We start from the raw sequence: 24,969 nt of genomic DNA, 5'->3' as shown, positions 1-24,969 counted from the left end.
AAGCCAAACACTATTGCGATCCTTAGACTATGTTCCACCCCCCTTTCCCCCCTCATTCTCCCTTTCTCTAGAACGCTTCATCTTCCTCCTCGAGAGCCTCCCTTTTCCCTTTTATTATAAAACAACCAATTAATCCAAACTCAGTAAGAGGATCAGCAGATAATGAATGCAATAAAAATATACGCGCCAATAACAATAGCGAACTTGAGCAAAATATGCTAAGAGGCTTAGCGAACCCTCGTCCGCTACGATTTCTCCGCCTTCCACCTCGCTCTCAATATCATTGTCTCTCGTCGGCTGACTCGAGATTTACGAGGAAGAGCGACTAAACGACATGATTGTTTGTATAATATAATCCTTCGATGGAGCTGTCTTCACAACTTTGAGCATCGTTGAACGTAAAATTAGCAGATTTATCGCTGCCGATACACAAAAGGACCGCGATCAATAACTTGCTTCTGCAAATGAACTTAAAGTTGTGGAGGGCCTATTATGTTCTCAACGAGCGAGTAAAATTGTGAATTCAACTAAATCATAAATATGCATATCGTGCGTTTATTTTCAATTAAATAGCAAGATGCAAATTGTGTTGAAGCCGTTACGTTCGGCGCGATGCGCGATAACGTTTCGCGTAATTCGCACAATGTTTTCGCGTTTACATACGTGTATCGTCGCTCCGTCATTAGTCGAAATCGATTTCATAGCGACGAGCATTAATAAAACCGGCTAAACTGCCGTCGGACGACACGACGGCACGTAATGCTCGCGCGGCCGAATTACCTCGGGGAAAAGTATACTTCGCGAGCACGCCATTGCGTAATTATGTACTTTACCTCGTTAAGAATATTACTTCACCTCTAAACCCCTAATCGCGCTCAAACGAACGTCGTTGTTTACCGACGAATCCGATGAATTTCTGCCAATAAAGATTGTCGAAAACAATCGTCGAAACTGTCCGTAAGTCTTTAAAATATCTCTGGAATATCGGTAATCTTTGAAAAGCAAGCGATTTTTTCGTAAAAATTGCATAAACTCAGCAATAATAAGGTATATTTCAAAATATTTCTTTTTAAGCAAATACATTTTTTAACAGTGATAAATTTTTGCATAGCATTCAGCGCCTTACAACTTTGGTAGGTGACACCTTTAAATTTGAAAATCGACGGGAATAATAAGAAAAATACAAAATTTAGATAAAGATACTGTAAGAATATATCGTAAGCGAATGGATCGCAAACTCACATCCCTCCGTATACTGGGTTCTCTCTGTAGTGCTCTCATTTATCAGCGAAAGATCATCGCTGCCAGGTTTATCTGGTATTTTTCGCACCGCGAAATGGACCAACGAAGACATTATGATGCTGGTTCCGAATTTACGAGAACAGTAGCGACGAATTACAGGGGAACATCGTTACTTTGCGCACGACTTCGCCGCAGGTGCACCCGCCCGCCGTACGATATATGCGACCCCTCTAAATCGTCGTGCACGACCTCTCGAGATATTACCGTGGCGCGGCGGGGGCTACAGGGACGAAGGGAGACCACCGAGGGTGTATGTATGTGTGGAAGGCAGGATACGAGGAGAGGGGGCGGGCCGGCCAGTATAAATTGCATCGTGCGGTCGACGAAGCGCGGTCGAAATTGGGGAAATTAAGTTCGTCGTGTATAGGAGCAGTACCGGGGAGCTATACACCATTGTAGATAGTACACAAAGAGACCACCGCGTCATGTGGTAACCCCGCGTGGTCCATGTAACCCTGCTGTCGATGTCGATGTCGAGGTCAGCGCGCGGAAAGAGATGAGCGCGAGCAATAGGAAGTGGGATATCACAGACCGGAGGGGAATCTTTCGGGCGGCGCGGCTCTCGTGTGTTCTCGCGATTAAATGTATATTTACGCTGCGGCGACACATGGTCTTCGAAATAAATTCTGAGCCCCCGATCTCTGTGAAAATAAGACGCGCCCGTCCGGACCGTATTTTACTACCAAAGCGCGACGAAACGCGCCGCGCGCACTCGGCACCGTTTGGCGTTCAACGCGACAGAAAGATAGACGATAACGTTTAACCCTTTTTCGCGTGTGTTTGTACGAGGAGCGTAGAATCGGATCTTCTCTCCTTCATCGAATTCCGCAAAGATCTCTCCGTTGGCTATCGGCTAATCCAGGTCAGTACGCGATTCCAGGGTTTCCGAGCGAACGTGCGATCTCGTCTGTTCGATACTTCTGCTCTCAGAACCGTGAGGATTTTCGGAATTTGAGCAACGAACCCGAAAACCCTTTCGTCTCGACGAGACGTGTTCTCTTACTCGATACGCGGTCAGTTGCCGAAGGCAGTCTCATGTGGAAAATTTCGTCGATCGTCTGTACGCGTTTTCGGGACATCACTTCATTGCGAAGCGGATGAAGTGGTCGGTTCGACGACATCCTTTCGGAGGGTTGTCCCATTCTTTCGTCAAAACCAGTTACTCTTCTTCGTAAATTTTTTATTCGATAGGATCTCATTAGATCCACGTAACCAGAAGCTAGATGGAATATCCTGAAAACTTTTTAAGATTGCAATGAAACAGTAACAGCGTCTAAATTCTATTAAAGTTTTGCTGATAATAAAAGTTGAGTATTAAATTTGGAATTAATTTTAAATAACGTAGCTTCATTATCATCTAAATTTTTCAGGACTTTGGATGGGTCCGCTCGCGCGAACTTTTGTACTTCAAACCTACAATACACATATTTTTATATAAAGTCCTACAGTACTATTTGCGATATTGCCACCACCTATAGCGTTTCATCTTCCTTTTGTCATTTTTCATCCGTTTTTCATCCGTTTTCTGGCGCATGCGTTGCTTAATCATGACCCGATTTAGAAGAAAAGTTACGCCGGGTGCCAGAGCGAATCAACCAATGAATAGCGGTCTAACTACCGAGCTGTTAGCGGCACGCGTGCGAGCATGGAAACGCGTTATGAATCGTTTAATTCCATTTCATTCTCAGCCCGGAATCCCGCATCTCTGTTTTCGTCCCTCGCGCATTTTGCACTGCCTCCCTTCCTACGCTCCCTGTATCCCTTCCTTCCCAACCGCGCGACGCCATGCAGTCATTGAAAATTGGCTGCCGCAAACAACTCCGCACTTTGTTAACCGCATCGAAAACGGTTCCACTAAACCACCACGCATTCCTTTCCAAAAGCTATCAACGCAATGCTCAATATTTTTAAATTTATGATTGCTGATTCGTTTCTCATGCCAAACAGTTTAATTTAATAAAACACGTTTAGCGTGTTTTGTAATGCAAAACCAAATAATATTACGTAATAAAATCGACAATTTTAAAGAAAATTATTTATTATTATTTTCTTTAATTTAATATTATAATATGAATATTGTGAACGTAGATTACAAAGACTATAAAGGAAAGTTTTTTACAGCTTGTTCCTGGCCACTTTACAGTTAAGCTTGACGCAAACTTTGCGAGCTTGAATAGTGTAACTTATTATATAAAAATTCTGAAAATGATTTGTTACATTAGAATATATCCTATGACGACTATACAGAACATAATTCGAAGAAAAGACGGATATGTAATTTTAGCAACGTCGTTGATCTCCATTTTCAACATTTCATCGCATCTTCCGTACGCAGCACTGCGTCTAAGCTAAGCAAACCCCTCGAAGAACGGGGACGACCCGCGCGACGAGGCGCGGAGAGAAAGAGAGTCGCTACGGCGCAAAATGAAGAATGACAATCGCGGAGGCGGGGCCGGTCGGAAGAATCAAGCATAATTTCTCGGTGATGGTGCGCGGCGTCGGCTTTTCAACCCTTATAATATCTTCAGCGTTCCAGTCACGACCCCTATCGCGTCCTCTCCGGCTCCCCTATCCGCGCGCGCGTTTCTCTCCATCTTTCGGTTTCGCTACCGGTACGTCCTCACTCCTGGGAATACATTTCCATGCATTTTCCTGGGCCACTCGTCGTCCCCCCCTCTCCCTCCCGTTTCTCTTCAGCCGAGCTTCCACCGTCTGCTTTCTACCCTATCCGACAACTTTCGTCGCCCTCGCCAATCCTCTCGCCGTCTCGCTCCCTTTCTCATCTTCTCTCTTTCTCCGCTTTTTCTGCCTTCTTTCTCGTGCTTTAATTACCAACTTTTCCCTGTTTTCCAGAAATTTGCGCTCAAGCGAGCAGCTTTTTCGCGCCGACAGTGGTGGTTTCTCCTCCGTCTGCTCATCTCCTTCCATCTATCGCCCCTTTCTCTTCTTTCGTAATGTCGCTTCTTCTTTTTTTCTTTATCTAAAGCTTACGTCTCTACTTGCCTACGATACATCTAGCAGTCCGTTTTCGGTACATGCAGTTTTCGTCTGCGAAGCACCCCTGCGAAACGCAAATATACACAGTCGCGCGCCGAGCAGAGGATCGGGAAATCTTGTAATGCTCCGCTTTTCATCCGTCGTCTCCCGCCCCTCTTCTGCTTGTTTATTCGTCTCTTCAATTCCCTACCCGCCTCTGACAGGCTTCGAAATGTGATTTGCCAGCGTCTATGGAGTGCAATGTATCCGCGCAAATACACAAGCGACGGAAACGCTCGAAGGAGACGCGTGCAGTCCGGCGTCGCGCTTAGTCAATATGGTATAGTCAAAATCGGAGATCCTTCCGGCCACAAAATCCGTGAGCCGAGTTGATCCTGTTTCAGGAGAGAAAAGCATCCGAGCGTATTATTTGAGGAAGCCCTCGCGTGCATCACCTGCACATCTCACACGTGTGCAATTTCGAAGCTTCTGAGTTATATGCGCACGCTCGCGTACGTTCGGACATTCGCGAAAGGACCGGGCTATTTTCCGAGCGACGAAACTTTCCTTCGAAATACGCGCGATAATTTTGTTAAGTCCGCTCTCAGGAGAGCCACGGGAGCCGGTGGAACATCCCGGAGGAACCGCAACCGTACTTTCGGCGAAGCATAAATATAGGAAAGAGCGGCCGACTGGATAGGCGGGGTGGGGTGGTTAAAAGTTTTCTCCAGTTTAACGATCTGCTCGTTTGAACCGGACCGGAAGTTGGGGCCGTTTCTCCGCCTCTCTTCTTCCTCTTTTCTTTCCCCAACCGTTTCCTCTCTCCGCTCCTTCGGACTTGTCTTCTAATGTGCATCCTTATTTGCGGCTGATAGTAATGAGTACGTAAGGGATGGTCAGCCTTCGCGATTCCCAACAAGACTCGCCGCTTCCGACGGCCTCTTTAACCGTCGACAGCCGGTGGAATACCAGCTATCGTTATCGCCCACCGATCCACCGAGCGATGTTATCGTTCGTAGGGTTGTATACCAACTTCGCGGGGCTCGTTATAGTGATTTCAACGCGATCCGCTGCGTGCTACAAAGTAACAGCAATGAGAATGAAATCGATCTGACGAAAGATATTCGGGCGACTCGTTGGGGGCAATAGTCACAAACGAAATGATTAATATATTACATATATATTATCCACGATGAAATCTAATCTGATAACTGATCTATAAATTATTGAACAAAGTATTACATATGATCCATATTTTCTTTTCCAATTTAGTATTTATTTCTATTTAATGAGAATTAACGAGCAAGTTCTTTAATTAATTAAACCTACACATATGTGCATCTCATGGATACGTGGATATACACAGCACACGCTCTACTTTATCTTAATTGGGAAACAAGATTTTTAAATACAAAGAACTCCGCACGATTCTTATGAGAAAAACGTTCAGGGACACCTAAATTACAACATATCACAAATTGAAACAAATTGACCGAAAACGTTTTTCTCATAAGAATCGTGCGGAGTCCTTTCTAAAGCACAGCAAGTACTATGCGTCACTTCGACCCTTTAATTATCCCGTTTCGCATCGCACGTATTTCTTTTCCGCTCGGAGAGTGGAGCTACTGAACCACACACGGAATACTCGCTGGAAACACGCGAGAACGTTCCTCGGCTACTTGGGGTAATTCCCAAAGAGATTATCGAAGACGCATCACCGCGAGTCCGCGTCCAGATACAAATTGGTCCCATGCAACCGTGACCGGTGGCGCGTCGGAACGCGCACACAACGCCGTTACCTCTAATACATGCACGTTTATGCGTGTGTCGGACGCGCATACAGAGCGGTGTACAGGTGCGATGTCTGTGCGCAACGAGGAAATTGCAGGCTCGCCGGTCCCTCAGGTGCTCTTCGTCATCATAAAGCCTACGGCACTGGCGTTGTACCTGTATTAAACCCATCCTGGAACACAGCCCTCCGACTCACCCTTCCCAATGTCCGCTCCCTTGCCTTCCCCCGCGCCACGCGCACGCTTGTCCACTGTATACCCTGTGTGTGTGTATGTCGCGATCCGAGGGAGGCTACCAACCGGTCCTGGAGACCGTAGCGCGTCTCCCCTAACAACTGCGGTCCGGTCACTGTGCATGGCTATTTAATAATCAGTATTTATGGCAAAAACTTGCCAGACGTCCGGCATATGGGCCGTTGCCTCCCGAGCTTGTTCGCCAAAATCTACGACCTTGAATATTTTGAAAACGCAAACCGGTGAAAAAGCGGTTTTAAATTTACTAATTTGAATTATCTTGAACACACTGGATCTCTCGACGAAATTGAAGAGAATCGAGAGACCACTTTGTATAAATTTGATATTTTCGGTATTTATAAAGAAAATTTCGTGCAGGATTAATTGATCCCATGTTAAAGCAAAGTAAATGTTTTTTTTTTCTAGAAAAAGATTTGTTTTTATTTATTAGTCGTTTTAAAGCGTCGATTAGTTATCAATATTTGAATTCTATCTAATGTGAAGTATCATTAACGTTTACTGCTCAGCGCTTACGGCTCTCTTGGGTGTTTCCTCGAAAAATCTCAAAAATCTCAAAAATCTCGTGGTTCGTTTCCCACACGCTCGAATATAGTATTCGTTATCTCGGTCGTATGTTGGCGGGCCCTCAATTTTTTCTTTCTCTTTTCTCACTCGACGTTCTCCGTGATTTTATGATTCCTTGGCATTTCGTTTATTAATCCACTTTACCGTCAGAATATCTGAAATCACAAAGTTATTTTTATTCAAAAGGTCTGTACATTATAACACCAAGTAACTCTAAAAAATTGAGTAAAGTAGAAGTCGATTTTATGTTGAAACTTGAGACGGCAATTAGCTATAACGTATTTGACTGAAGCGCGTAATTATTTTCACAGGATTACGTGGAGAAGTCGCCAAAACACTTTGTAAAGAGATAAGCTCTGCTGGGTTCGTAAAGAAAATACCAGCTGATCCTCAACTGGGCGGTAGCTTACTTTGCACAAAAACAACACGCGAGACACCCCGGACTTTAAGAGTCATTGTCCCATGAGGTCGATGTAAATACAAAGTTGCCAGTTGCCACGGAGACCGCGAGATCTCCGCATCGCGTGGCGTGAATGAAATCGCACCGGTTAGAAATTATATAGGAAATGTAAATGTTCGAAATCGATCGTGACAATTGAAAACTTGACGCGAAGCAGCCGTCTAATACCATATCTCTATAAGATTGTTTTTCGCTAAAAGACTTACCAAAAGTGATAGCATTGAGAAATATTCCAAGTCTTTCTAAATGATACAAAACAAGTATAAAAGGAGTATCTTTTCTAAATATATGCCATAATATTTGTAAAAGAGCAGTTTTCACGCTGATTGTTGATCGAAAGACTACAATACTTTTGCGCGCAGAATGATTCACGTTATGGTAGCACTCGGATTTTGATATTCCCAGTTCGACGGTATAATGAGATCGTGATCCTTCGGGAACCATTCGAGCTCGCCGGATGCAAATCGGACTCACGCGTCGTGCACTCGCAAGCTCGCCGTTGTCCACATCAGAGGCAGCACCTAATAATAGACTCGAGGCCCGTCTCTCGGCCGTCTACCAATATAAACTTCTCGTTGCTGTCCGTTCGTTCAGACTGAATTACCCCGGTCCCGTCCCCGAGGAGTCTACGGTCCGGCGTCCAACAACAAAGTTTGCACCGGCAAGTAAAGCTTAATTAAAAGCTACGATGATGCTCAAGGGCCTCTCTCGGCCGGGTGGGACCGCCGATTCGTTTCGCCAGGGTATCGGGAAGAGAGAAGGGCTCGCTTCCCGTAATCGTTCCTCGTTTACCTTCAGCAGCTTCGGGAACTTCGTGGCCAGCACGCGAGCCGCTCACGAGGACGCATTTTGCTTGCTGACCTCAAAAAGGGGACGAAGTCTTGCAATATTTTCACGAAACGGTCCGAGTTATGGAGGGATGCTGTTTTATGGAAGGTATATCGCTAAGGGTGAATATTAGAATGAATGAAAATATCAAATTATCTTTAGCAGAAATTTACGAAAAGATCTGATCGTGAAAGCAATTAATGTAAATGTATGAAAGAGCTTTTAAGGTTCCGGGAAAGATAAGTTGATAGCAAGTTTCCGTTGAATTTCAAATGGAGATCTCATTTCGTTTATACTTTATCAAGATATCTAGTATTAGATTAATAAGCATTATATACTAGGATATTAATATTGTATTAGATTAATAAATATTTTTACTATTTAAGTATTTTTATATTTTCACTAAAGGGGAAAATTGATTTCTGGTTAATTAAAAATTTTCTTAAAAGAAAGTTGTAAATTGCTCGTCGGCTATCGTATTTCTAATGCAAGCAGTTGTAACTTTAGAAGACTATATCAGACATCCTCGCTAGAATTTCGCTGAAAAATGTAGACCGTAGTTTCTAGAAGCCATCTCACGATGTTTCCGTTAGTGCACTGGACAAAAGCTTTTTAGCATCATCTACCAACCATGCTTTTTCTTTCGCGCGCTCGATGGCGGCGCGCATGAAATGACGTTATTTTAATACATGGGACGCCATTTCGCCTACATTGTGCCGCGCATTATGCGAACGACTCGCAGTTGCAACCGCAGAGGACATTTTGCATTTGTAATTTATGGACTCCTCTGCTGTGTGACAAGCGCTTATCGCAGTCTTGAAATACCTAGAAGAGATGTTTCGCGAATTCATGACATTTAAATTTTTAAATTATTGTTTTTGTTTAAACGCATGCTCACCACAATGGACCTTTTATACCGTCCTGGTTTAAATTTTTGATAAATGCGATGGGATACGTCGTACCGCATGAAATTAAGCGCTTCAGTAGTACAAGTCAAATATTAGTCAAACGAACAGTCAAATAAACTTGAATTGTTTTTTTTTTTTTTTTTTTTAGAGAAGATTACTGAGTACAGTGATGTAAAATAATTGTGATGTGATTCCAAGAAGTATCTATCTTTTATAAAAAGTTATGACAAGTTTTCCTGACATCGTACTGCGAGAAAAAAAATTGACATTAAACTTAGTCGATGAATCCGTCAGACCAAAGAGACAGTGACAGTTCCATGACCGTCTACAATCCGATAAGAAATGAAATGAGTTGAGGTGAATTTCTGACGCTGATTTTATTTGACAAACGTCAGTTCTGATACAAACGCGCGCGCCACCGTGCGATTTTATCCGATCTTAAGTCGGAGGAGTGAATCTTTTTTTGTCGACTCCGAGAGGTTTCCTTTGAAAAATGCGAGCCTCGCGTGGTCTGCGTGTTTTTCTGTTGGTCGCCTGCCTCGCGTCCAAACCGTAGAACTACCCTATAAGGGACTTATACTATTATACCCTGTGCCTCTCTCTCTCTCTCTCTCTCTCTTTCTCTTTCTCTTTCTTCTCCCTTTCTTTAGATTAGCGCAACTTGATGCGAATCTACCGTCAAACGACGACAAAACATCGCAGAAGTTCGAGGCCGGCTAGAACGGGAGGGAAGTCCGAGGCAAGTCGTAATTGTGGCACGCAAATTGTTAAGCTAATAATGTCGAGCATACACGGCTTTTTTATCGACGTAGACTTTTTGAGGAATGACACGAACCGCGGGAGTCTTATCGGGTCTTTTCTTCCCTCGCTCCACAACGATTTTCTCGTCGCGGTCGTCAAGTAAAGGCCGACCTTTACCAGGTTCAATTAGTTACATGAGGTAATTAGCATCTAATTAGCGCTCTGCAAATAATTTGCAAATAGTTTCATAGAACGCGCGATCAATTGGGCTAATTGACTCGTAGCATTTTGATTGACGTGGTTCTAAGCATTGTTTAAATGTTTGAATCGTATTGAATAATTTCTCACACAAATTACGTTATCCTGATACTGCAGCAACGGCGAGGAGATCCGTTTATAACACAAACGTCGAAACGTGCACTTTAGAGAGGAGAAGCTGTCTCTTGCCTCGAGAATTATTAAAAGTCAGATAGCACGTGATGTGATTAACGAGAGAGTACGTTACGGCATTACACACACACACATATATGTATATATACGTTCGTTACAAGCTTGTTGCCAGCATCGATTCTCCGGCGCCAAAGGTAACTCGTTCGCTTTATGCGCTCATCCATTCGCCATTGCCTCCTGACGTTTGCAAAATATTTCGCTTTAGCTTTCATATGTACGATCAGCTTTAATAGTTCCTACATAAAGCGCATTTCGAGATCACATGCCCGGAATATAGGATTCATTTCGAGCCAGGCCGGCGAGAAACGAGCATCGTTCCTCTTTGTTGTCTCGTCGTTTTCCGGGGATAGGTGCCGTTTACTTTATTCTCTACCCTTTCCGACTCCCGCGCGCATCGCCCTTTTCGTCCTTTCCACCTCCACCTCCGCCCCCCCTCTCTCCGCTTTTGCCATTCCCTTTCAGCCCCATCCACCGTCGCGTACAAAGAATCTTTGTAATCCTGTTCTTGTAGCCCCGGGGTGCAAAAACGTGGCGGCATCCGCTCCAGTCTTCCGTATCGTCTGCAGCCGCGTGCATCCGATGCACCCGCGGCACCATCGTCAGCTCGTGAATCAAATGCAGAGATCGCATCGCAAGGTAAATTGTTCGGAAAGCCAGGTCGCGTTTGAATTTCCGCCGGAAGGTTTATGACTATTTCTCCGTTGGGGGTCGTTGCTGGCGAATCGAGCGTATCGCGCCCTTTCTTAGGAGATAATATATATATAAACACAATCCTCGGCAGGGGCGTTTAATCGAGTGTCTAATCGATTTGAGACATGAACTTCTTTTTCCCCTCCATTAGCAATTGTTCACTTGCGTGACTGTTGCTTTAGGCAGGTCTACCAGAACGATTTGAGGAAAGAAATTCAGGGGAGATATACTATTTTTTCTGAAGTTGACAAAAATATATCGGCAAACTTATACGTCTGTACACCGTAAATTCTGTATATAATCGAGACTTTTTCTATTATGAAAACACACGCGATTCTTATATATACCGGTACCGCTTTTACTTTGCATCGAATTCCTCAATTCGATTCGTTTATTCTCCACTGCGCCACAAGCATCTTCGTCAAATTTCGACACCGGTGGGTCGAGGCAGCGCCGTCAAGGGGAGAGATAACGGGTGATGTGCGAGCGCAGGTTGGCCGTATACTGCGGGGGGTTTGCTATCGTTGGCGGAGTAGCACTTGACAGCGTATACCAATTATTGCGTCGGACGCGGCTCGTGGCCAGGGAAACCAATACGCCGGGACAAATTGTCAATTTATGCTTTCTCGTTATTACGCTGGCCTGATCATAGCGCGCTGGGGCTTCACCGGCGGCACGTGAACTCCGATGCACACGCATCGTCGCCGAGTGCATTGTGCAATCTATGAGAAGGAACGACCGCAGCGGTGTACGTTGTGTAACCGCAGATATGGACGTTCCTCCGCATGAAGGCGGAATTCGCGCACGTTTCAATCTCGCGGCTAACTGCCTCGTCAGGCGCCCATTACGGCGAGATACCTTCGATCGCGCATGAATAGCAGGGCCCCTTTTGTAAACTTATCGCGTACGAACGATCACAATGAAACAACGTTAGACACAGCCCATCCGTAAAACGCCTAGAGCGTATCACCTGACGCAACCTCTAATCTACATAGGCCAACAACGAAAGTTTGAATAAAGTTCTCGATCTAAGTATACAAGCTAATGTTTATTCTTGGTGAATTTAAAAGCAACAGCTACGCATTTTATTGAGACGGTATTGCGTACATTTTGCCCACTTCGCGCGTGTGACTCAACATCCATTTAGACATGAACGCGTAATTCATTGCGTTGCGACGAAACGAACAACGAGACAAGATCAACTTTCATCCGCCAGATAGAATCTAAGGGGAAGACTTAGTGGGTTACGAGGAGGCAATGATACAAAATTTATCCGTATATTGCGGCCGCGAAGGCTTCCGGGAGGAGGCTGCCACACGTAAAGCCATAAAAATAAAGCATAAAATCAACTGCTGACTCGATCGCGCGCCTCCTACTCCTTGGCAACGGTAGGAGAATATTGCGGAGTATGCGATTTAAATCATAAAACTCGAATAAAAATCCTAGACTGTTTTTGCAGCTGCAGCGTCACGAACGGCAGGAATACGGAAGGAAAGAGGCAAGAGAGAGGGAGGAAAGGAGAGCGAGTCGTGAGATGAAAACACGAATTTCGAATGTCGCGGTCTTTCATCAGCGGTCTCTCCTTCCCTCTCGATTCACTCCGTTTCGCTTGCTCGCCGCTTATGTTTCTCTTTCGCCACGTTGCTTAACTTGCGAAACTGTGCGAGAAACTCGTAAAGGAAAATCACGCGTGCGATTTCATCTTGAAGCTGCTCGGGTCCTCAAAAAAATATGTAGTATATATAGTAATGTAAAGCCAGATTTATCGATCAATCTAAGCGAACGATTTCAAGATTGAACCACATAAACTGTTTCTAAAGTTTATTCGCATAATTATCCTTTTTTTAAATCATTTTTTGCTATTATTAAAACATTTAGCCTCGCATAAGTCGACTCATGAATAAATCACCGAACGTTGAGCTGGATATTCGCACTTTCCCGCGAATATTGTTTCAATGCGGGGCCATTATCCACCCAAATCAGGGAACAAAATATTTGATTAAGTTTAATCAGATTCTCCAGCGTTACCCCGTAAGGATTAATGAAGTCGCTCTTTGAGAAAAGCGGTTGTTCATAAAGCGTTCGCTCGGAACGGAGCGGGCGAGGATAATATTTCATTCTCAGGCACGGAGTATTATTTTTCAATAATTCAGCTAACCGGCGAGGTATACCGGCCGAACAGTGGCTCCTGCTTTTTTCCCTATTTCTCGCGCCGTCTATATCTTTTCCTTTTTGCTTTGTTGCCCTGACCTTAGCCACGGTGCGCGCAATCGGGCGCAGTCCGCGTTAGCGTTTGCGTAGCGGCGGCTAGGCGTATTTTGCGGCGTCCGGTCCGGTTTGTAGGTGGACGCGGAATGCCGTCGCGCACGGTAAATTCTCGATGCAAATGAGATCCCTGATACGGCGCGAAATATAAATCCGAAAAACCCGGGGAGAATATTTATGTCCATTATCTGAGAGCCAAGCGAAATCGCTCCGATCCGTTCTCCGCTCACCCCTATACGCGGCAGAAATACGGTCAAGTCAGATTACATTTTCGGGAATATTACAGGAAAACCACTTACGAAATCGATTAACCCACTGTCATGAGATATCGGGATTGAAATACCGCGCGGCACGGTGCAGAGGCTGCGCCCGAAAATAGTAATAAGATTTCTCGGCAGGATTATTCATCTCTTGATAATCGAGAAAAATAGCAAGAGCTAATGTATTTGCCTAATCCGTTTAAATATCCCATTTAATTGCCATATTCGTTTATAGAATTTAAATTGTGTATTACATCTTTATCTATGTATTCTGGTATTTTTTGCAATGAGCAAGAAGAATTTATAAAACCTGTATACAAGAATCAAATCTAGAGGAGTTTATTTTTTCTGATATAAGACGCTACTCAGTTTATCTGAGATTTTTTTCTTTCACAGACTGAAATTTTTATGTCATATTTATTAAATATATATTTGGGTATGTTATATACAATACATTTATGTAAAGAATGAAATCTCATGGAGTCTCATGTTATTCGTGTTTTATAAAGTTTGATTGAGATTTAGCGAACGCGGTGGCATTAAAATTACAGTATAAGTCCTAGAACAGAAGCTTTAATTGGTATAACAGTTTGGTTCGCAGTCGTTTTAATCGCATGCCCTCCATTATCATCTGGAACGCGTTCCTGGAAAGGATATCACGCGAAGCCTTTGAGGTCTTTAACACGTCAGAAGTACCGACGAAGTACCGAATCACCACTGGTCAGTTCCCCTAACAAAGTTGCCGACTAAATAAAATTACAGGCTTATGCCAGTAGGTCGTATTAGCATTATCTGATCGACCAAACGTGATTCAGTTTCATAAAAAAAGAAAGAAAACGAGTATCGCACTAAGGCTCCGCAAATGCACCACATACTTGCAAGTTGCAACTTATCGATTGCCCTCGTACCTGATTCCTACATCCTCTCTCTGAAGAAGTAGTATATTTTATTTTGAGGAAAAATATTTCATCTCGGATACCATATTGTGAGAAAAGGTTGGTCAAGGCTGGTGAGATTTCTTAATGCAGGATTTCTCTCGGGTTCGCGTGCAATCATAGGAAAAAGGTTCGAAGTTCATATTCCATGTACACAAATTTGAAATTGCGAGTTTATTGGAAAACCAGCGGAAAACGGAATTCGATATTACGTGCATCTTTCTCGGCCTCTCTCTCTCTCTCCGTTCTAGAATCGCGTTTCCATTAATCGATATTCCATGGCCAGTTTTATCGAACTGTCCCCAGTAGATTAGAAACTTGACACACACGATGGCGTAGGCGCGCGGACCGAAAAGGTGCTAACTTCTCGAAACTAATAACCGATGTGACAAGCAGATTTCCCCATTCCCAATCGAAACCATTATTAAGCCATCTACTGTCCTCGCGGCACTTTGTCCGGATTGGTGGTTTCATCCCCTTCTTCCCTGCGTTTCTCGGGAAGCTCAAGCTGGGATTTGGCCAGGCGCCAACGTATTCATTCCAGAAACTAGCCGACCGATCTAAGGAGCCAATTATTTAATCAATTCCACTCTCTTAGCGGCCCGGGATAGCCGGGAGATGGCCCATTCGAAACGTGGAACTGCCGACAAGGACGTCGACGTCTACGACGTCGGCGACGACAATTGAAATCGGTCCATCTTTGTCTCGTCCGCGATATTCGGACCCACTTACCGACCAACGTTTGGACATGCTTCAAGGACGTCGTCGACGGGTTGTAGAATCTCGAACGAAATCCATCCTTTGACAAAGATTACGGTATCTCGAAATATCGGTCACTAAATCCAGATCAATCATTGCTCTATTGTTAGCTTCATTCTCTCAGGAATAATTCATTCCTAACGAATGTAATGGCTAATGATAATCAGTTTAAGCGATTGCTACTACTCAGGAGCTCCGATATATCATTTTTTGTTTGCAATTATTATTTTTGTTAAATAAATACAAATGGTAAGTAACTGCTATAAATGTAAATTGTTTATTTTTCATTAGTAACAAAAAATATTTATATTGAATCATATATTTTCTCTGTACGTTGCAATTTCTAAATGTTATTTTAAGCTTAGAGCTTTTGAGATTTTAAATCGATCATGGGATAAATATAAATATGCGCTTGTCTATAAGCCCAGGTGTTATGAATGAACTGACAAACAAGCTATCTCGCATGATGCATTCGCATATATTGGCCTATATATTGATCGCGTATCATCATATCCGAAGCGCCACGAAGCAGGTTTAACGTCAATTAATTTGAAACTTCGACACAGCAATTGCGAGAGAGAGCGAGAAAGAGGGATAGGGTGGAGGATGGTATATAGGATAGATGGGATTTCAGGAACTCGCGAAGATCTGAATATTGCCAATGAAATTAAGGGGAGAAGCGAAGGAAATACGTGCCACGTCGTATATACCACCGCGCGTTACCCAGTTCCGCTGATAATGTTATAACTATATCGCAGTTAGATACGACCAATTTTCCACTTATTAGTTATTACGTATGTCGCTAAACGACGATTAGTTAACTACTCGATTGGAAAATGCAAACGAGGGAAGATGTAGTCGGAATCAGGGAGATGCTTTAATTAACTGCTCTGATCAAACCATTTTATATTCATTGTTCATTCGCGCAAATGCATATTTTATTTTTTATTAAAATGGTATATTATTGCAAATGGTATATGTTATTGCAAATTACTTCCACAAAGTAGGAAAAAGATTGTATCGATTTCCAGATATTTTATATATAATCCATGATTTTATAAATTAAATAAAATTTTTAGTTTTATCTGTAGAATAATTTTACAGTCCGTGTAAGCGCGAAGCAGAGCGTCAATTGTATCTATACCGTGATACTTAAGACCCCTGGGGCTACTGGGATTAGTGAATAGCCTAAACTACCAGTGAGAACTACCATGTAGTTTAAGAAGTATTGAACGCAATAGGCAAATTTGCGCCGCCAGTGCCTCGTGGTCTCGCCGCGCTCGCCATCGTCGTACATCACTAGCCCCGTGAGAAACCGATACAAACTACTCACGCGAAATCATAATGTCTGTCATTAAAATTGATCGCGCGGCAGTAGCACAATCGCTGACATTGCCGAATTAATTTAAGTAGCTCATTGCGCCTTTGAGATTCCAATCGTTTAAACATTTTGCACAATTTTCACACATCATTTTTCGTTTCCTGCAAATTACCGAATAAATGTGATTCGAATAGTATTAAATGTTTAAAGTTAACTGAATGAGGTTTCGTAATGGTAAAAATTGAGCGAAACGATTCATTTTACGTCGACGGCACGAACTATTCGCGCACGTTCCGCGTATAATATCGCAATAAGCCGCGATTTAGCGAGTGTCGAGTCTGATGCGCCATAAAATTCCTTCCCTCGCCGTTCATATTGAGCTCCCGCGCCGGCACGAGCGACGGCGACGTCTTGCTTCCATTAAGATAGATATCTCTTCCCGTCGAAGCAGTTCCGTAGGAATTCGACGGCGTGAATGCGCGGTCTGATAGCCCGGAATGCCAACGAAGAAGAGACTGCGCGGAATGAGTGATAATAAAAATCGTGCCCATATATACACATACGCACGCATCTGTCAATCCGCGACGGAATGCTACCCCGTTGATGGTGTTAGAATTACCGGAATCTCCAGCGCGGACACGACATTTTAATAACCGGTCTTCGAATTCTATCTCATCTTTACCGATTTAAGTATAGTCACGCGCGACTTTTTCATCGACTTGCCGGAGACGATCGTGCGTTTTCTCAAAATGAGTCGCCCTTCTTGCCCTTCGCGACGGGTGGTAAACTCGCTTTTGTGCGCGAAAATACAATCGAGCTAACATATACACACGTGATCGCGATACGTATCTCGGCGCCGTGGCCGCGGCCACGTAAATAGGTCAGTTATATACGGATCGTCGAGCCACGATGCCGACATGGCATCGTACTCGACCCACGGTAACGGCGAACCTATTTTAAATATATATTGAATAAAATGCGCGAATGTGTTTCTTTCGTCAGCTCTGTTTTCCCTTCTTTCTGCGTATTTTTTCACGGATGACCCAATTTTTCGTCATAGAGAGTATTTACACGCGATTATTAAGATAGACAATCTTCATTTACGATCGGCACACCTATCAGATAAACGTCGGGAGCTTGTGCTGCAAAATAAACATTACGGGAATATAAAACGAATTAAAACTGTTGTTTGCGAAAATCAAATGTTTGTTTTGAGCCAGCTCGATATTTTTTTTCTGGCGAATGGAATTGGAATGCCTGTGAACGTCATAGAAACGCCTTTGTCATCGAGGTTCGATGAGACGGCGCGACAATTCGTGATAACGAGATGCATGAGTTGAGTTATAGATTCACATTATGCCGGCCCGCATGGATTTCCCTCTGCCAACGGTGTGACGTATCGCGCTCGCAAGTTATCGTGCACGGCAACTTCGTCATAACGCCGGGAGCTGACGTTAATTCAACGTTAGCCTGCGGTAGGGGAACTAATTATAAAATGCATTTATATACTCGGTCGTTTTCGAATTTTTACTCGGCGGTAAATTCCACTGTTTGCTCAGTTTCGCTTGAATACCGTATACTCGATCTTTGAGACGTTACCCCTTAGCGGAAAGAAACGCACGTTTGAAAAATTGTGAACATGTAAACTATTTATCATAAATTAACCGAGTCGGATTTAATTTCCATCAGATTAACATAATAAATGTAACGTCCGTGTACATGTACAATATACCGTATTAAAAAGAACTACTTGGATGAGATGGAAAAAAAAACGATGCTCGGGTTCATCAGCCGGAGTCGCTTTGGCGCTCCTGATTCCCATCATAAAAGCCTCCCAGCTCCCATAGCGACGGCGTGGCAATTTTCGTGTCTCACATCCCGTGCCTGTCGCACGAGCGTGTAAGGCCTGTAACACGTAACTTTTTATGATCGGGAAAATAATCTCGCGCAATACGGTTATGGGAGCCCCGTCGCCGATACACTGACATTACTCAGGCGCATAATTCCGCCCGCCCCCTTGCGCAAACTTATTTACGTCTCGCGAATATAAAACGGGGCATAATGTCTCCTTATCGGGAACGAGAGTCGTCGTTGCCTCGATTATTAAGAGCGGGAAATTCAATGAGTGCCGTAAAAGCGAGCGCGTAAAATCGGGAAAGTACGCGCGAGCGAGTAACTTGTCACTTCCGTCGCGACTGTCGTGAATAATCGTAAGATATAAACGCCGGAATCAAGCGATGAAACGGGGAAGAATGGCCGAGGATTATTACGACGGGAATAGCGTTATGTCGCGAACGAACGGAAGACACGATAAAATACATCGCCTAAATACTCTTCGAAACGTCGATGGGGGAGAGCGATTGGGCTGTCGTATTCCCACGGAGGTGAAGGCATCTTAGCGGTAGCGAAGGGTGCAAAAGGGCATGAGTATAGCGATACCACGCCCGCGTTATTATACGCCAAGTTAACGACAAGATTGTTTCTCAAAGTTAATTTACATCCACCGGGGGCCCGTCTAAGAGAAGAGGCAGCGTGCCGATACCTCCTCGCGCACAATCTTGCCAAATTAATATCCCGTTCTATTCGTGGGGAAATCTCTTCGACGATGAGAGACGACGCGACGACGTATGCTCGCGTCGAGAGCTCCGCAATGGAATAACAGCGGTTTGGTTGACGTGCGCGCCGAAATGGCGACATCGCGCTTGCGTATCTCGGGATGCATCCGCCTGTTTGTCTGCGAGAAGCTTCACGCATGAAGGAACGCATTTGCGTTATTACGAAAAGTGTTGTTGCAGAATGTGGGATTACACACGTCTTTGAAATTATTACATACCTACTCGTGGCGTCTGGCTGGCTGAAAAGCAGTTAAATTTTATAACGCGATTAAGAGATTAAGACACAGGCAGACGAACAGGATTTTGATATTGAATTTATAGAAACATCATTAATATTATCATAGACTATTCTTAATATTAATATTATGATTATTATAATATATTAATATATTTTAAATTAAGAAACATAAAATTATATGTTTCAAGATAAAAGATATGAGAAGTATAAAATGATGAGTAGAGAGAGAGAGATATAGAATTAGAGTATAAATTTCATTTGCTAGCTCTTAATAATAAATCATTATCAGATTTCTATTACCTATTCTAGACATTTTATAATTATATATTTGATATAATATGATTATATAATTACGAATAACTGACAGAACTAATAATATTAGATGAAGAATAACGATAGACCTACGATTTTTTTTTTGCATAATTTTGGCAAGAATTATAATTTTCCGCTTTAATTTCTCGCAGCGCGGATACTTTGAATTTTAAAGCGCGCCATTGGCGATTCATTTATTCGCGCGAACACGAGGTAACGACCGTACAAGAATGAATACTAAACATCGAGCGTAAAAATATCGCGATCGCCATCGACGGTTATATTCCGCGAATAGGAACGCATGCGAAAACGTATCTCGCGCTTTCACGCTTTTCCGAGAGCTTTCACGACAGCTGCCGACCAACTCGCAACCACCAAACGCCCCTACCTCCGATCCTTCTTTCACCCCCTGCTCGACCCCTTTTCGTGCCTCCCGAAGGTTCGTGCAATGCCCCGACGTTTTCACACACGCGAATATTCCAAGTCGAAGGAGATCGACACGGCTCTCGAGAGCGCGACTGTATTATCGAGGGATGCAAGTCGCGTGTCGATGGCATGCCTTCGTGGCTTCGAAGTCGACGCAGTATGGCGATGAAATTCGAGAGGGATATCGAAAGCTCCCACGTATATTTCTTGCTCCATTATTGAGCTTGATCAGATACATGTACTTGCGATGATAAACACGAGAAGCATGGGAGACACTACCAATTTATCTCATTTATATAAAAATTTAAGTGCGTGCTTCCGCGGGAACTAATCAGTGCGCGAATGTATGCGATTAATTCCTGCTGCGTGGCCGTCTGATGCGAACGATATAATTAGATTAACGAAAACTGCGTTGGTTCGGCGGTCAGTACAGCGAAAGAAATGAAATGTCATGGTGTTCGTATCCGCGTAAACGCAAACACGTCGACGCGCGGCACGCGCCGCGTGCCTGGGCTCGCGAGGCATCGCCGGGACGTTACGTACGACTTGACTCAACGAGCTTCTTTCAGGAAACATCAGCGACTCGCACTACATCACGTACATGACAAGTAAGTACAAACAACGCTCGTAACGGAGGTGGCGAGCGCCGGGGGACGCCCGATGTTATCCGCCCGGCTAACATCTAGGGCGCCGCTCGCGCTCGCGCACACGTACCCGTACGTAGATCAGCGTGGAACGAATGCGGACCCGTACGCGGCTCGTTGGCAAAAATACACTCCCCCGTGCACGATAACGGGGTGGTTGGAAGGGGGGGGGAACGAGGTCAGAAGAAGTGGACCTCACGCGCGCACGTAACATCGATCAGACTCGGAATCAGGCGTTTCGAGACACGCGCAGCGTGTAGGGGCACCGCGAGCTCCCGCCGCCCGCAAATCGGCCTGTTTTCGAGCACGGACTGGTCAATTTCACAAGGGGTTAAAGGGTGAGAGGGGGGGACTAGCCGGTATCTAAATTTCAAATCCACTAATGTGTATTTTTGCCCTGGGTCCCGCGGCCGTTCTTCGTCCCGTCTATCTGTCTACCTCTCTTTCCCACCGTTATCGGCCGGCTTTCTCCGGACGCTTTGAATTTCAAATTCGGCGCGACCACCGTGTCGGCCGTCGCGGCAACAACCGACTTTCGAGTGTTTCCACCCGCTTATGCGCTGTCATTTGTTTCCGTTGCCCATTCCCCCCCTTCCAATCGGGTTATATGTAACAGACACCGCGATCTACGGTGCGGCGGTATCTCTGGTTGGTACCTCGCACTTTTATTTATGGCGCCACCCGGTATGTATCAGAATTGATTCTGTGATTTATTTCGCGGCCGATAGCGACGCGCGGGTCCGCTGCCAGCCGGCACGAAAAGGCGAATTTCGAGACTACGTTGCGCGATCTCCTTCACTTTGAACGTTGCGTGCGACGTAACGATTACGTTATAATTTTCTCACGTCTCACCTTACGAGGCAAAAGTCTGTTCGCGCTCGCTCGTTCCCGTACGCTCGGGGGCGGTCGCGTAATAGTCGCCGATTGGAGTGCACGCATAACGAGAAGCGAGAGCGAGATACCGTCTTTTCCGGGGGAAAAATAACACACTCGAGCATTACGCTAATGCGCTGCTTTAACGGCAATGTAACTCCGACGTTATCGTCGACTAATCTTCTACCGGCAATGTCTTTTAACGGTTCTTGCCGGTCTTCTTAATGCACGGGACTTTGCACCTAATTGCACGCTACGGCCCGACGATCGCGAAAGTTCCTCCGCGCGTTGCTCGCGCGAGCAACGGCGGTAGCAAGAAAGTCCCCGCCCGGGTTGGAAGGGATGAGAGGAGGCACGACCCCCGGCTAATTGAAGCGCAATTAACCGCGTTAAAACGCCAAGTGCTGATTAGGGCGCTACGTCTACGTCGCAGGGCGACCTACTAATCTATGCGCATACGTGACGGCGGTGGTTCTTGCGTAAATTGAAAGTCGTCCTTGCCCTCTCATCGCTCGGCAAGAGTGCACTCGACCGCTGAAATTCGCCGAGGTATTACCCTTCATCCTCTTCGACCCTCGACGCCGTTAAGTGCACCGTCTATGAGTTTCTAAACAACGATTGGGTTAAAGAAATGGCTATAACGTTTGTACAACGATGAAAATAAAGTTATTTGATATAGAATCAAGAGTGAAATCTTCCAGTAAATGGTACAATCAGTAATTTCAGAATAAAATTAATGATTATTCTTCTTTTATTACTCTTATAATATTTTTTTAACTAAACAGTACGCACAGTAAAGTAATTTAAAACAAAAATATAAAATATGAAAGGCCAATCTCCGAGCAAGATAACGAATAGGTGTTGGTTTAATATAAATAATAATAATTTATTAAATGGCGAGAATAACAATCGTTTACGTTTTGACTTACTTAGTCTTCATCAGAACACACTGGAGCAAACCGATAAAGTTACATTACAATAAATATAATGTAATGTAACTAATGTGTTTCATCGGTTCGGCCCAGCATGTTCTAATGAAGACTAAGTAAGTCGAAACGTAAACGATTGCTATTCTTGCCACTTAATAAATTATTATTTATATTAAACCAACACCTATTCGTTGTCTTGCTCTGGAGATTGGTCGTATACCTTCATATTTTAGTTTTGCTGTTATCGAGCATATATGTTTGTCTTTTCACAAAAATATAGCTTATGATAAGAGAAAGATTTAACAATAACTGCGCGTAACTTTAGAATTAATTCTAAATGTTTCTTTCATCACAAACCCATAGCTTTAGAACTCAATCATTAAATAGCTATTTTACATTCAGTATATCAAATATTTCGGAAATTACGTGCGAATGTTATTTTTTAGTTAATTAGTAAAATCTAGAATTAACGATACAATCATTTATTCTCATGTCAGGAAATCCAAACAAACATTAAAGGAAACCATTATAACAAATCAACCGAATTCAATTTTTATGTTCGATGAAACGTAAGCGAGGGATGCGAACAAAATCTCTGAGTTTTAGACGAGTATATTTGGTATATTACAAAGGAATGCGCGCGGCGTTGTATTGGGATTAGATAATTCAAGAAAGACCTCGAACGCGCGCGGCGGGGCCTCGTGAATATTCACAAGTTCGCCGAATTGCGGGGACTCTCCCAGTGGGACTTCGATTGTTCTCTCTGGTCGCCGCAAGAAGCTTCACCGACGTCGTCGTCGTCGTCGAGACACTCGGAGAAACGCGAGCGCAGCTAAGAAACGCTAATTGCGCCGAAGATGCCGCTGAGACGCCAGCACGAGAAGGAACAGCGGTAGAGACGCCGTCACCATCGCTATCGCTGCGATTTTACAATGAGCCGAAAGCGACGGCGGATGATCGCGTTTGGTTGGTCGGATTCGCCAGTGGCAGAGATCCGGCGTGGCGAGAGACGGCTGCGGAGAGGGTGTACCTACCTACTTATTTAGAATATTGCCGGCATACATCTGCATAAATTCAGCGCAGGCCCTTCGACATTCGCGTCGTACCAACTCACCAACCCCCTCCGGACTTTACTCGCGGAGACGCTCTTAGGTCAGGGAGAGGGAACGGTCGTTCGACACGGGGGGTTGTCCCGCCCTCCCGTCGTTCCGCAGCCGCCATCAGCATCATACCGCTCGTAAAGAAATCCCTCGTGACGCCGCCTGAAAGCTTCCCCGGGGCGCGAGCGCGAGAGGGTAAAAAAATTTGAGGCGCGTCGCCGCGTTATAAAAATATCTTCGACGTGCGAGCGTGTATTATCGCGCGGGGGAGATTAAAGTATCCCGGCAAACGTGCTCGATAACCGATGATCCATTCCCGACGAATGCGGGAACGCGCCCCCGCGATAGATAGATAAGGTAGCGAGGTATATAGATGGAAAAAGAAACGCCGCAAGGCCGTGGCGTGGCAAGGCGAGGCAAAGCGGGGTGACGAGAAGGGGTGGTATATTCTCTTGACGGTAATATCTATATTACATGAGGTAGAGAGATGGGGGTGAGAGCGGGAGAGAGAGTGAGGGAGGGAAAGAGAGAAGTACAACCTACTGTATATGCACGCGGGAATTACGCGAGTTCCGATAGGAACGTGTATGTGCGCGCGCGGACCGCTCGCGCCGCAGGCCCCGTATACATATTCAAATTGAATTATACGCGCTACCAGACGCGTTGATTCGAAATCATTCGACGGCTTGGTATCTCGAAAACAAGCCAGTATCGCCCTCCCCCGTCGGCGTCGGGTCCGCCCGCTCCGTCCCCGTGTGAGTTTCCGCTCAACGGTACTGTCGTTCTCTACCCTGACTAATGGAAATTCTCTGCGAGAAGTTGGTTAAACGCATTCGCTTTGCATACGTATCGAAGCGCGGCGGTTGTTGTGCTATCCCGTCCGACTTCGTGCTCCACGCGTGCAAAAGTGATGCATCGATGCACCTATCGAGGAATTTGGAAATCGCGATTCAGTCCCGGCGTGTCTCGTCGATTCGGATGCCTCGGCGGGTTCGGTTCGGTCAGCGACGAAACGTAATTACTTGATATGTATATCAGAGTGCCACAGGAATCAGAATTTCTCGGATTCTGTTCCCAGTTTCTGTTTAATAAAATGAATCACAAATCGAAAAGGAGAGAGGAAAGAGAGAGAGAGAAGGAAGAAAGAAGGGAGACAGAAATAAAGAAAATATTGCATCAAGAAAAATTTGAAATAGAACGCCATAACAAACAGTGATTCGCATTGTCGGTGATAACATCGCGGATACGGAAGATCTTCGTCGAGACGAGTCAGGTCGAAACACGCGGGTTGTATTCACTCCTTCCCGGCGAGAGGGACGAGTGAATAA

The 24,969-nt window shown here is 44.6% G+C and overlaps 1 protein-coding gene and 1 long non-coding RNA gene across 9 annotated transcripts in view; one reads left to right on the top strand and one right to left on the bottom strand.

The window, feature by feature from the left end:
- The window catches only part of Lar (tyrosine-protein phosphatase Lar), a 380,644-nt gene that overhangs the window by 231,677 nt on the left and 123,998 nt on the right, over positions 1–24,969 (top strand). For 7 of the 8 annotated variants that reach the window (XM_071795665.1, XM_071795666.1, XM_071795671.1 and 4 more), the window contains exon 4: positions 20,665–20,703. The exons of the other annotated variant lie outside the window; for it this stretch is intronic. In XM_071795665.1, the coding sequence (XP_071651766.1) occupies positions 20,665–20,703 (39 nt within the window). The remainder of the gene's footprint in view (positions 1–20,664; positions 20,704–24,969) is intronic. 8 annotated transcript variants of the gene reach the window in all.
- LOC139823292 (uncharacterized) overlaps positions 5,790–24,969 on the bottom strand; it is a 132,445-nt gene continuing 113,265 nt past the window's right edge. The window contains exons 4-5 of the long non-coding RNA XR_011734734.1: positions 7,822–8,208; positions 5,790–7,042 (exon numbers count right to left, since the gene is read on the bottom strand). This is a non-coding gene — a long non-coding RNA (uncharacterized lncRNA). The remainder of the gene's footprint in view (positions 7,043–7,821; positions 8,209–24,969) is intronic.

This window comes from Temnothorax longispinosus, chromosome 12, assembly GCF_030848805.1.
Source record: "Temnothorax longispinosus isolate EJ_2023e chromosome 12, Tlon_JGU_v1, whole genome shotgun sequence".
NCBI classification, from domain to species: Eukaryota; Metazoa; Arthropoda; class Insecta; order Hymenoptera; family Formicidae; genus Temnothorax; species Temnothorax longispinosus.
This window is presented reverse-complemented; position numbering and strand designations above follow the sequence as displayed.